Source organism: Sceloporus occidentalis, unplaced genomic scaffold, assembly GCF_023333645.1.
Source record: "Sceloporus occidentalis isolate IW3139 unplaced genomic scaffold, rSceOcc1.0.p SCAF_5, whole genome shotgun sequence".
NCBI classification, from domain to species: Eukaryota; Metazoa; Chordata; class Lepidosauria; order Squamata; family Phrynosomatidae; genus Sceloporus; species Sceloporus occidentalis.
In genome coordinates, this window is record NW_028316985.1 from 82,654,641 (window position 1) to 82,668,811 (window position 14,171).

The 14,171-nt window shown below is 46.1% G+C and overlaps 1 protein-coding gene across 5 annotated transcripts in view; it reads right to left on the reverse strand.

Moving 5' to 3' along the window:
• Positions 1 to 7,984: 7,984 nt before the first annotated feature.
• KMT2E (lysine methyltransferase 2E (inactive)) overlaps positions 7,985 to 14,171 on the reverse strand; it is an 81,584-nt gene continuing 75,397 nt past the window's right edge. For all 5 annotated transcript variants that reach the window (XM_089524560.1, XM_089524559.1, XM_089524561.1 and 2 more), the window contains 3 exons: positions 12,940 to 13,028; positions 11,897 to 11,988; positions 7,985 to 10,227 (listed from right to left, as the gene is read on the reverse strand). In XM_089524560.1, coding sequence (XP_089380686.1) covers positions 8,731 to 10,227; positions 11,897 to 11,988; positions 12,940 to 13,028 — 1,678 coding nt within the window. In that variant the 3' untranslated portion in view covers positions 7,985 to 8,730. The remainder of the gene's footprint in view (positions 10,228 to 11,896; positions 11,989 to 12,939; positions 13,029 to 14,171) is intronic.

Sequence of the window (14,171 nt, forward strand, 5' to 3'; positions counted from 1 at the left end):
TCTGAGGCGCAGTCTGGCCCACGGTGTGACGAAAGTGGTAGAGGCTAGGTGACCCATGGCGACTTGTACGGCACGGGCCTGAAGGCGTCTTTGGCGGAGGCAGGGCTGCAGAGATGTACAGAGGGTCTGAAACCTTGTCTCTGGAAGGAATGCCTTCCTCTGTACGGAGTCCAGTGTTGTTCCTATAAAGTCTATTCGATTGGAAGGAATCAAGTTGGACTTGTCGAAGTTGACCTGTAATCCCAGTGCTTGCAGCAGGGATAGGGTGAATTCGAGTTGCCCGAGTAAGATGTCCTTGGAGGGCGCTGTGAAGAGCCAGTCGTCCAAATATGGGAAGACTGTGATCCCTCTTTGACGCAAGTACGCCACCACGGGTGCCATGCACTTGGTGAAGACCCTGGGAGCTGTGGAAAGACCGAAGGGAAGGACCCGGTACCGGTAGGCGTTCTGGCCGACGGCGAAGGCGAGGAACCTCCGGTGGTCCTCCAGGATCGCAATGTGGAAATAGGCATCCTTCAAGTCCAAAGTCACGAACCAGTAGCCTTCCTGCAGGAGTGGTAAAATAGAAGCAAGGGTTACCATCCTGAACCTTTTGTAAATAATAAATTTGTTAAGGGCCCGTAGATCCATTATGGGTCTGAGGCCAAAGTCTCTCTTCGGTACGGTGAAGTATCTAGAGAAAAAACAGCGCTTGAAGTCAGAGGGGGAGACGGGTTCAATAGCGCCTTTGTCCAAAAGAATGCGCACTTCGTCAAGAAGGGTGTCCGAGGGGGCAGTGGAAACAAAAGCTCCAGTTGGTGGGAGCTGGGAAAATTCTAGGGCGTAGCCCCTACGGACGATGTTAAGTGCCCAAGAGTCACTGGTAATGGCGGCCCAGGTGTCAAAAAAGGGGCTCAGCTTGTTAGAGATGACGAGGTGCGCCGGAACCCATCAGAATCTCTTCTTGCCCCTGCCGTCCTTCTTCCTATAGCCCTGTTGGTATCTGGGCTGGGAAGATGGACGCCCATCGGTTGGAGGAGCAGGTGACCGGGAGGATTGGCCTTGAGGCCAAGTGTCCTGATGGTAGGGACGGTCCTGTGGTTGGAAGCGGTAGTGGCCGCCTGGATGCCAGGGGCGCTGACTAGTGTACCTCTGTCTGGGGGACTTGGAAGCGGAGGATGACATACCGTGTTTTCTGGCGGCAGTCTTCATCCTATAACGGAAGCTCAACTTCTCATCCGTGTCCCGGTGAAACAAGCCCGAGTTGTCAAAGGGCATGTCTTCTATGGCCGCCTTTGCTTGTGGAGTGAGGTCTGAAGACCGGAGCCACGCGTATCGCCTGAGGGCTATGGAGCCAGAGAGGACCTTTGATGCACACTCCGTCGAGTGCCTCGCGGAGATGATCTGCTGTCCGCCTATCAGGTGGATTTCATTCCTGAGTGCAGACATCATCCGCCTCCTGTCATCCGGCAGGTCGGCGATGGTGGGGTCCATCTTTTCTACGAGGTACTGCACGTAGGCCCCCATGCAGGCCGCGTAGTTAGCCACCTTCAAATCTAGGGCCGCTGAAGCATAAAACTTTTTAGCTAGGCCATCCAGTTTCTTGCTGTCCTTGTCGACCGGAGAAGACGAGGACTTTGGGACGAAGGTGGACTGGGCTCCTTCCACGATAGCTGAATTAAGCTTAGGGTGGTTGGAGAGCCAAGAAGGTGCCGAAGGAGTAACCCGATAGAGGTTTTCAATCCTACGGGATGTCGACGGGATGGAGGCCGGTGCGTCCCAGGAGCGTTTGGCAATTTTCTCTAGCGATGGGAGATATGCCAAGGCTGGTGGAGCTGGGGCAGAACCGTGGATCCTTCTCTCCACCGGGTCGAGGGCATCGTCCTCGGGGTGGGCGACTTCCAACTTCAGGGCATCCGCCATACGGATTACCCTGTCAGCAAAGGACCTGACGTCGTCTGTAGGGGACGGAACCGCAGGTCCCTCCAGGACGAATGGAGCCTCGTCAACGTCGGAAGGTGACGCAGAGCGTGGGGATCTCGATCTGGATCTTGATGGAGATCTGCTACGCTTCCTGGGCGACAAGTTGGTGGTGGTCAAGTCATCCAGCCCGTAGGAGGCATCAGTGTGGCGACGGTCCCGTGAGCAGTCCCGGATGTTGCGCCGGAGGCGGGACGGATCTACCGGGATAAGATACTGTCCGGTACGATGATCGAAGACGAGATCTGGGAAGGCATCAAACAGGTCCTGGTCCCGTTCCATTGAGTCTGGGTGGTCCGGATTGAAGGCGGCATCCGCCTCAGCCCCTAGTGTGGCCCGATCCTTCCTCGGGGGGGAGCGGGGGCGCTCCGCGTCCCGCCTGGCGGAACGTGGTCTCACCACAGGAGAGGGAGAACGGGGTCTAGCCCTCTGTGGGGATATGGGAGCGTCGGAGTCGTGGAGCTCCCCTTCAGACTCCGAACCCAAGTCCACGATCTGCAGGGCGTCCGCCGGTGCAGAGAGGTGGCTCGCAAGGAGGACCCTGGGTTCCAAGGGTATAATCCGGGAAGACGCCGGTACAGGAGTCGGGGTCTTCGCGGGTTCGGCCACTGGGGATGTAGACGGTGCTGGCCTCGACTCAGGCGGAGGCACTGAGACCGTACTTGGAGGGCCCTTGCGACGGCTCTTGGCTGGTGGAGATGAAGAGCGGGCCCGTTTCCTCTCATGGTCGGAGCGTTTGTCTCCTCTCTTCTTGGAGGCCCTGGGAGCGTCCGCATGTCCAGAACCACTGGGCTGGCTCAAAACCTTCTCGTAGAGCGCAGCCTTAAGTGTCCGGTCCCTGTTCTTTACGGCCTGGGCCGACATAGCTTTACAGTGGGGGCAGTTGCCAGGAATATGGGACTCCCCCAAACAAAGGACACATTTTTCATGGCCATCGGCCTTAGGGATTTTCACCCCGCACTTAGTGCACTGCTTGAAAGAGGCCATGGTAATCAAGTCCGTTACCGGTCCGAGGTCAAGCCGAAAGATCACGTAGAAGACAAGCCGATAGGGAAAGTCCGAAGAATGGTCAAGAGCCAGAGATTCAATAGTGAACAGAGCAATAAGATGCAAGCGAAGTTCCTCGAGCTGCTTAGCGCGGCGGAATGAAGGAACTGAAGAGGAGCGGGCCACTAGGGGCCTTATATATGGGTGGGTGGGGCTACCGCCAAAAAGTTGCAGAAAGATACATGGCTTTCTGCCTGGAGATTCTAGAAGTTTCCGAGGATTGCTGCGCAGGCGCAGAATAAACCCATTTGTGTGATTCGCAGAGACCACGAAGAAGAAGAGACGGTTAAGAAGTGATATGATAGCCCTGTTTAAATACTTGAAGCAATGTCATATTGAGGAGGGAGCAAGCTTGTTTTCTGCTGCTCCAGAGACTAGGACCCAGAACAATGGATGCAAGCTCCAGGAAAAGAGATTCCACTTAAACATTAGGAGGAACTTCCTGACAGTAAGGGCTGTTCAACAGTGGGACGCACTCCCTTGGAGGGTAGTGGAGTCTCCTTCCTTGTAGGTCTTTAAACAGAGGCTAGATGGCCATCTGTCAGGGATGCACTGATTGTGAGTTTCTGCATGGTAGGGTGTTGGAGTGGATGGCCCTTGTTGTCTCTTCCAACTCTATGATTCTATGATTCATATGGAATGATGAAATGCCTTCCAGTAAAAGGATATGTCAAGCTGGAGCACAACTTTGCCCTGGTGAAAACACAGGTAAGTCTGAGCTACTCATAAGAGAGTACAAAGATCACCTGTTCTGCTAGCTGATAAGGTGGCAATTAAAAAGCTGGTCTTCCAGGTAAGTAGTCTTAGGTCAGAGACCACCTTCAGCTCAAATGGTCTCCTGGACCAACACAGGAGGATGAAGATTTCTATACCCCTTAAGTAATCTGTTGATTCTATGAGAGGGTACTGGAACAATGAAGATCAACCCTAGAGCGGCAAGTACAAAGAAATAGCTACTGGATAATATTTCAGGGAAGACAGGGAAAGACCAGCAACCAAAAAGATCATAAGGAACACAAGTATCTGCTGAATGCCCCCCTCTAGATGGTGAGGGTTGCTTCTCCAACAAAATGAGGCAAACTTTTCCCACTTGTACTGGTACAACCTCTTTGTCGATGGTTTGTGCACAGCTGCAATAACTGGGTCCAAGAGTGTTGCTAGAGATGAAGCCTCCATGCTACCAGATGAAGGGTTTCAGGGTTCAGATGTTGAACATGGCCTCCATGAATCAGCAGGCTGAGTTGGAGAGGCAAGTAAAAATTACAGGCCAGGCAGAGAAGCATCACAAACTATGGTATAAGTAGAATGACATCTGCTTAATCCATCAGAAACTTTGCAACCACCCTGGTAATTGGTGGGAAAGTGGAAATGCATAACCATCTGGTTGGCCAAGTGGAATAAGCAGCTGCCCCCATAAGAAACATGGTGAAGGCCCTTGAACAAAATAGGTCATTGTTGAGATGGCTTGCGCAGACATTGATTAACAGATAGCCTTGTTGTCAAAACATCAGACAAAAAATGTCAGGGTGACACAAATCTGATCATTGACTGAGTACATCTGCAGTGACATTCTCTTCCCCAGAGAGATGAATCATCTATAGGAAAATCTTCCAAGTGACACACCAGTCCCAAATTGGAATTGCCAGATCGAGTAATGTCCTGGACCTTGTGCCTCCCTGTTTGTTAAGTAAAATATCACCATCATGTCAGTAATGAGCAGAATGGTTTTGCCTCGAAGAAAGGATTTCTAGGCTATGAATGCTTTTTCTACTGCCCACATCTCAAGCATGTTGATAGGAAAGACTTGCTGGCAGACTACTCTCTGATGGTAAGACTATTGGAATAGACGCCCCAGTCTTCTAGCAATGCATTTTTAGTCACCAAAAATGTGGTTCCAAGGGGGAAAAAGGCATGCCTGCACAGACATGGGTAGGATCGAGCCACCAACCCAGGAAGGAACCCATGCACATATCGAAGCATGGTAAGTCTTTTGTGAGGAGAGCTTTCCAGAGGATTGAAGACCATCAGGAACCACGACTGTAGATGTTGAAACTGAAGGCAGGCCATTGCGGTGATCAAAGCTATGTGCCAGAGAAGGACAGATGTTCCATGTGAATCACTGACATCTGAACATTGTGTTTACTACAATTCAAAACCTGTCTTTTGGGAGATAGGTTGCTGCTGAAGATAAATCCAGAATGGCGGCAATAAACCACTACTTGGGAAAAGGTAAGATTGCAGTTCTCCCAATTGACAACCAGTAGCAACAAGGTTTGATCAATGTGTTGAACCAGCTTCTATCTGGAATTGGCAACTATGAGCCAGTCGTCTATGTAAGGGAAAAGTATCACTCCTTGTTGATGAAGACAAGCTGTAATAACAGCCATGCACTTTGTAAAAACGTAAGGAGTTTTGGATAGGCCAAAGGGAAGGACATGGAACTGGAATGCTCTTCTCCCCCCCAGCAAATGAATCACCTGTGAGATTGTCGAATCCCAATGTGGAAGTATACATCCTTGAAACTGAATGTGGGAAACCAGTTCCCTCTCTGCAACAACTGGAGGATGGAAGTCAAAGGCACCCGCTTTGATCCAAAGGGAGACACGGGAGATATAAATTAAAATGGGGAATGTAGGAAATACGTTTCTTAAAATCCAATGTGGGGCAAAGTTCTCCACCCTTCTTTACTATGAACTACTGGGGGGGGGGGAACATAGGTGGATAGTAGACACCAGTGTGGTTTCAACAGCCCCTTGGGCTAGTAAGGTGGCGACTTTGTTGAGTGCATTATCAAAGGAGGTCACATGAAATACCCTCATTGGAGGATATACCTTGAACTCAATGGCATTCCTCTTCCAGACAAAGCTGAAGAAAATGGAATTGGTGGTTAACGCAGACCAGGCAGAATGAAAATAAGCCAGTCTGTCTCTGAAAGTTACAGAGGGAGTGGAGAGAAGAGGGGCAGAGGAGTCAAAGGTCCAAAGCAGACTTTTTAAAAGTGGAATATTTCAAAGAAAGTTGCTTTTACCTAAAGATGTTGAAGACTGAGATTGATATCTAGATACCTTTGCAAAAGAAGGATTGAATTACCGCCTTTGGCCATAAGTAGATTGCTGCAATCTGAACTCTGGTATGCAGAGAGCATAACACACTTCTTCCCCCTTGCCCTCATTTTTGTTGCAAATTCCAATTTTTCATCTGTGCTCTTGTTGAATTAGCTGCATTCATCAAGGGGCATGTCTTCAAAGGTTGCTCTTGCATGCATGGAAAGACTCAACGGGTATAGCAAGTCATGTCTCCTGAGTGCCATTGAATCTCTAAGGATCTTAGCCACACAGTCTGACACATGGCAAGCATAGTTAATTTGTTGTCCTATCAAGTAATGTGCTTCTCCCTGTAGAGCATTGGCAAAATGCTTCTCTTCCTCCAGGTTACTGAGCAGCAGTAACTCTACTCAACAAATCAACAATTTTTGTTAACAGACCCCCATGTTGGCCATATAGTGGGTGATACAGATGCTCAAAGCAGCAGATTTCTTTGCCAGAAGGTTGTTATAATCCTCTTTATATGAAGGGACTGGTGTGGCAACTTTGACTGGGAGGCCTCAACAATGTCAAAACTGAACTCTTGCTTACTAGTGCTGAATAAACCTTGGGTTCAAGATGGTGATTCATAGTAGAGATGGCAGGGCTTCAGAATTGGGTTTGAGTGGAGCAGAGTCACAAGAAGGAGCTTTGAAGGACAGAGTTAACTTTTGAGGTGAGATTCTTGATTTTTATGCATTTGAGGCATAAAGGCTTCACAGTGGACACAAGTACTGACAATGGGTCCCTTGCACAGGCAAAAAATGCAACGAGAATTACCACTGCAGCTGGAAAGCTTTGCCACAGTCCCCACATCTCTTAAAAAATGTGTAAGAAGCCATCTAAAATGGAATTGTAATCAAGGCAGCCTATAGTCAGAGGTGAAGACTGAAGATTTCCAAGATCGACAGGTATACAAAAGAAGAAGCCAGAGTCGTAACCACAACAGCCAAGCCAAAGGATTTAGCAAAAAGAAAAGCCAATAAAACTTTCCAAAATGAAACCACTGTGGCTGAGAAAATGTACCAGTAAGGTTTCTTGATGCTGCTCACACAGTGGATGAAAAGGAACTGAGGTAAATAAGTGGAAAGAGCAGAGGTACAGCTGGGGGTGGGCAGAGCTACTGCCAAAAATCTGCTTAGCTATTCTAGGTTCCGAATATGTTCTGCACAGGTATAGGAGCACCGAGTTGGGAGAATCGGAGACCATGGAGGTGGTTTCATGCAACCCTCATGTCACCATGGTCTTAAAGGCCACTGGTTCTTGTCTTTCTTGCGCACCCATATTTTGACTGAAGGCCCCCCCCCACCCCATTTTTCTCGTCACCCTCTGGATCTTTCCACCATCCAGAGTGAAAGTACAACCCACTTTGGAATCACTGCTCTAACACACTGAGCTGTCACCAGATTCTCTGACAGGAGCCCTAAGTGTTGGTGCGATAATTTCTCCTTTGCTTTGAATGCAGTATAGCAGCTTTTATGTAGTATAGGATTAATAGATGAATTACAGAATCGGTAGCGGTAGAAAATATTTGGGTGGATCATTTCCTTGCCTGGGATCATAAGGAGAAATTTGTCCTGTGAGAGCATGTTCCTGTAGAAGTGCAGAGACTAGAGGGGTTGCTTGTATAATACAGCCTTTATAGTTCTGTAGATAATTATAAAGATTATTCCCCAGAATGGCACAATTATTAAATGTATTTCAGGATTAATATATAGAGAGATTTTGTAGCACCTTAGAGACTAAAAAGTTTGTAGCATGAACTTTCATAGACTTTACTTACTTCTTCAGATGCTTATGGGGGAGTGGAAGCCAGGTAGAGACAGGAGTGGAGGAACTTAACTGAGGAAATATGTATTTTAGAATTATCCTTAAACAGCAAGTTACCAGACAAGTTGTTAAAACTGACATAATTGTGATTTATTAACATGAATTAAAATGCCCAACCAGTGCTGCAATGTGACAGTATATTAAAAAAATTAAAGTTCATATACTGTACTACTTCCACAAAGATCACACGCTTTTGCAAAAGACTTGTATGTACATTACTATATCAAATGAGAAGCATTAAGCAGTTTTACACGCAAAAGAAATAGTATTTACAGCACTTGTCAGAGACATTAGAAACAATCTATACATTAAATTACAATGTCTGCAAATAACTGTTGAAATAAAAGAGCCAATGTCCACACGAAACTATAAAAATCTGTATTGCATTTTCTATCTATATGCACACAAAAACCGCTGACAGATGAAAAACCTGTTAGTGCCATCACTTAGCTGTGTACTTTAATTACATATGTATAAAAAGTAAATATAGAAAACATTCACTAAATGAATTTAACTGCAACAATAAAATTTAAAGTTACGCAGCATCAAATCTACTGCCAGAACAAACAGCTGGAATGTTCACATACAAAATAAAAAATGCCTAATACTGGCTCAACAGCACAGTTTCAGGAATTTTTTAAAGCAAAAATGGAAAAAATACAATGAGAGCGTGCGCGCACTGGTGTTTTGCCTTTTTCTTTTTTTACAAAGTATCATGTACAAGCTTTAAAAAGTACCTTGAACAGGTACATATGAAATATACAGTTTTTACAGAACATTTTTAAAATGTTTAAAAGCAAGGGGCCCTTTTTTAATGCCACCCTGAACCATGATAATTGTTTTGAAAAGTTGGTGGCACCTGTGCTCTGTGAATGGGTATTTGCCCAGGCACGGGGGATGCCTGCTGAGGTCCTTGCACACCATGAGGAAGGGAGACAGAGCCAGGATGAGGACAGAACCCTGAAGCGGTAGGTGCTGGAATACTGTTTGGTCCTTGAGGCTGGATGTGAGGACCCTGACCTGGGAGTGGACAGTGTGGTCCTGTTGCGGCAGGCTGATGCTGAGGGCCCGGTCCCAAAGGTGTATGATGTGGAGGTTGCGATGGATAGGATGAGACCGTTGAATGAGCACTTGAAGGGAAAAGTGGGGGGCCTTGATGAGATGGATGGTGCAGTCCTTGCGTTGATGCCGTGTGATGCCCAGAGCTTAAAACGTTGGAGGGTGGTGGTGGAGGCGGAGGCGGCGCTGAATTTACAACATGCTGGTGTTGTGCTTGCAAACCTTGGTGACCTGTTGTGGGGTGAGTAGGATGGTGATGAGGAAGGGGACCAGGAGGAGGTGGCGGTGGCGGCAGGTGATGCCCAGCAGCTTGAGAATGGATGTGTGACCCTGGGGCCACTGCTACTGCATGCACAGGACCTACGACGTGGGCCACTGCATGCTGCTGATGAGTACTTTGCTGCTGCACAAGATGTGGTCCTGGAGCTGGAGGGGGCGGTGGGGGTGGCGGGGCACCAACAGTTGGACTTTGATGGTGAATACTGGGATTCTGAGATGGCAAAAAATGCCCACTGGTTACATGGTGTCCTGAAACAGGCTGCTGGCATGTTGTACCAGCGAGTGCTTGATTTGGTCCAGAGGGAAATACAGTTTGTTGGGGTGGTATGTTATTTTTTAACTGATTGTAATTTTGAAAGTTTCCTGAGGGGGGCTGCTGGTTTTGATAGTAAGTGGAGGAAGGTGGAGGGGGCGGGGGCGGAGGGGGGGCACTGGTGTTTAAATTTTGTTGGTGGAACTGATTGTAAGAGACCGAAGATGTCTGGGAAAACAGTGTCCCACTGGGTTGGGTACTAGGCTGGAGGTTCTGTGCTGCTGCGTAAAAACTTCTGTGAGAGTCTCTCTGAGGTGTTCCCACTTGAGGTGACTGAGGATGATGAGGTCTGTATGGTGATCCTAATGGTTGTGAATGAGGCTTTGGTGAAAGGTAGCCATGCTGTACAGGGGTGTGTGGCGTAGAGGATTTTGGAGGATTCTCTACTTGAGGGGAAGGGGGGCAGTGCAGCTTCAAGGGTGCAGAAGGAAGTTTCTGCGCAGGCTGATCTGTTGCACTACGTAAAGGAGGCTGGGATTGATGGTTTTTTGAAAGTGCTTCTGTATTGTTTGTCAACGGCTTCTGTTGCTGGTCACACTTTGAGTGAGTCGTATTCTCAGCCTCTGGGGTATCAGCTGCAGTCTCCCACTGGGAATCCTGTTTTGTGGATGTTTTCCCAAGCGATTGAGCAGGAACTACAGGACTCAGTGAAGAAGTCTACATTAAGAAAAGGAATAGTCAATAGTACCCTCTACATAAAAGGGATACATCTAGAAATCTGTATCTCTACAAATGCTGCTTTCTATAGGCGCCATTTGTTTGACTTCACAAATCTAAAAGATTCCATTTTCAAGTCCCTATAAATTGCTTGTCAAAATTAACAGGGACACCTCTGTCTCATACCATCAAGTTACTCATATTTAACTCATATTCACAGTTTTCCAGCTTCTTATAATGGAAAGTTTGGCTTCAGTTTAACATGTCTTGCTGCTTCTAAAACATTTTATTTACTCTATATACTCATGCATCAGCCTTGACATTTAAGTACAAAAAACCTGGGTCAGCTTATATACAAGGCAACAGAAGTACCGTACTTTTAATTCTTGTTTTTTTTTAAAAAAAAGAACTGTCCCCCTCCCTGAAACGAAAGGTGAGAACTTAGTCCAGTACCAGGAGTATCTAAAAGACCCCTCTACTCTCTCCACCACAGTGCTACTTCTGACCTTTCTGAATGCAAGGGTGGGAAAATGGTGGTAGCGGCGGTTCTTTGATGCTTCCCCTCAAAGGAGTGCCGAGAGGAATTAGGCTTTGAAGGATCTGGATAAGACATTCATGTATGTTTGTCAGCTTTTCTGAGTTAAAATCAGACTAAACTGGGTTAAAATTATCACATTAAAGATAAAGGCTGTAACCACTGCTAACGTAATCATCATTTGCTTTGCTTTACATCCTTTTTGATGTGTGCATTTTCTTAGCCCCGCTTGTGCCTAGTCACCCCCCACCCTCACACACATTGCAAAGCCACCATTTACTGTAGTTTCCTCCTCATCCATCCAGTCTGTCAGGCCAGAATTTTAAAGTTCTTAGGCACTGTTTTCCTTTGCTTTGTCTTTTACATCCTTTGTTACATGCCTCTAAGTTTTACAAAGGGTCATATCACAAAATCTGTAATTTTGGCCCCAGAACCTGCCCTCGACTTACAATATACATGACATCAACTTATAGTTGAGTATATACGGTAAGCTATGCAATTACTGCCTAGTGAGGCTTAGTGTATATGATCCCTTAAGAACATTTTAAGTAATGTTACAATTAGCTTTCACCTCATATTTGACAGTTACAGAAAAACTGTTGGGCTTCATTTTGTTTAAGGTAAGTACACTTGCTTTGGATGACAAGTGACTTGTTTGTTTGGCTTGGAATCAATCTTGTCTGTGGCTCCTCAATTAGAGTCGAATAATTTACAGATTAACTTTTAGATACAGTGTCATTACATGTGAAGCTTTCCAGATAACATTTAAGATTATCAGTTGGAAAATCTTGGTTTATATATACAAGATTATACTTTTCAAATTTAACACTGGATCTAAAAACACAGGAATTCCACTGCTGCATTAGAAAGGTCTAGTCCCAATGTTTTGTTTTCCAGGTCAATAGCAACATTACCCTTGTCGAACCAGGGTAATAGTGATGGTCTAATCTTTTCTACCTCAGTATCAGTTGTTTCAAGCTATATTGCTTCTGTTCACAGTGGCATTGTGCCTAAATCCTATTGAAATTTAGAACATCTATTTCAATCTGCAAGAGAGGGAAATTTCCTCTTTAAGGAAATTCCAGCCATGCATATACTCCTTTACAAGTGTGATTACATTATAGGTAGCATTACCTTGCTTCCTTTTGAAGGACTCTTGCAAGTCTTCAGAGAAATATCTGGGGACGGACATTCACTTGTGGGCTCAGAATTTTCAGGATCAGGATCTGAAATAACAATCCATTTACACTCTGAACTATCATAGTGACTCATATTTTTAGATGGATTATACGTTCATAATCTGAACCAGAAAGGACAACTACCGTGTTTCCCTGAAAATAAGGCACTGTCTTATATTTATTTTTCCTCAAGAAGACACACTATGGCTTATTTTCAGGGGATGTCTTATTTTTATTAAGTATGGTACAACAATCTACATTTATTCAAATATAGTTAAGGTGACATTTACTTTCACTTTTGCATGGGCCCTGGAGAACGGGAATGGGCGGAAAGGGAATGGGGATATCAACCATTTTACTGCACGGGAGAACGCCGCTGAAAATCCATTCCGTTCCCCATCTATCCCACAGAGACCGATTTTCAAACGAGGACTTCCGATGGCATCGGTAGTGTTCTCCTGCGCGGTAAAATGGGTGATATCCCCATTTTGTTCTCTTCCCGCCCTGCTCCGTTCTCCAGGGCCCATGTGATAAGCTCCTATGTCTCCCTCTATGCCTCAGCTTGCAGCACGCATAGAACAACTGGGACCTGACAGGGGGAGCTGACCTTGTTGATGGGGCTGCCCGTATACCTCTCTGGTCACCTCCGAGATAGCAGCTGTTACGATGGGGCAGAAGAGAAGGGCTGCCCATCTTCTTTACTGCTCCGCGCTGGTATGGTGCCTAGCCACGCCTATCACTATGTCTTATTTTTGGGTTATGGCTTATATTGCGCAAATTATTAAAAATCCTGATACGGCTTATTTTATGGGTATGTCTTATTTTCAGAGAAACATGGTATTATATTAAAAAGACATGAATATGAATATTAAAGACTGGGTGGTGAACAACTGCTACAAATGTCTTCACTTCAAGCTAAAGAGACACAGAAGAGCATGCACAATCACCAAAATGCTAAAAGCTGATCCAATATGATCTCAGGACGAATGGACTTCTTACCAGAATCCTTGTCTTTCCTATGATCACTAAGAAGCAAAGCTCGCTGATAACTTCGCTCCCTCACTTGCTCCACAGATGTTGAAGCAGTCCTTTAAAACAAAACCGAAAAAGGAACTTCAGCTTGCTCTTTTCAATTAAATATATACAATGTTACTACCTCCTATAATCCAAACTGAAATGAAGATGACCCAAAACACTGAGGTAAATTGCAAGGGGTTTTTTAGAAATGTATTTTACATATAATGTATTTTCAGATGTTAAAATGTTATTTTATGCTTTATGTCAACAGACATATCTCCTCACAAATATAAACAAGGTGTTGTGACAATTTTTGGAAGCGCTGCTATTAGTGTATATGTTGTTTTAATGGCAGCTGCAATTCTTTCAGTACAAACTCCACAAAGCCACAGACTGGAGGCATGCTGTGTGCTCTAATTTATTCCACATTAGGGGGGTCTCTGATGTGCTTCATGAACTAAGAACAGAAATAAAGATTTTTCTTCCTTTCTTTCCTGTTAATTTCAAAATTATTTTAAAGTGTACCCATCTGGAGAAGGGGACCATAGTTTTCATCAGATTCTCCAAGTATGCTGAATTCCAGCATCTACCGGGGGGGGGGGGGGGCAGAGGAGGAGGAGAGGGCTGTGAGTAAGAGGGGGAAGAGGAAAGAAGAGGAGGAGGAGAAGGAAGAGCGACAGCAGCAGGGAAGAGAAGTGGAAGAAAAGTGGCAGCAGCAATGGGGGTAAGAGGAGGGAGGAAGAGCAGTGGCGGTAAGAGGAGGAGGAAGTGTGGCAGTGGTGGAGGAGGAAGGAGGAGGAAGGAAGAAGAGGAAGAGGGGAAAGCGGTGGAGGAAAAATGCAGAGGAGGAAGAGGAGCAGGGAGAAGGAAGAGCTGGCGGAAGGAGGAGGAAGAGGAGCCCCTTGCCATCCACTGTGGTGAGAGTTGCGAGGCAGGCTTTGGAGAGGCTGCGGATTTTGGTATTTGTGGGGGGATTCAGAATGGATCCCCCGCAGATACCGAGGGCCGACTGTAGTTCAAAAAAGGCTAATAACCCCTGCACTAAATGAATGCCAAAAACAGAGGGCCCCAACCCTTAAGTGTTCATCATAAATGCCATGGGGAGACTACTTTTTACATTTGTTTGTGATGTATCTGCAAATCTGCCAATTGAATGGGTTAAGAACCCTGCTATAGTACAATTGTTCTGAGAAAGGTTCTACACGCATCCCTCC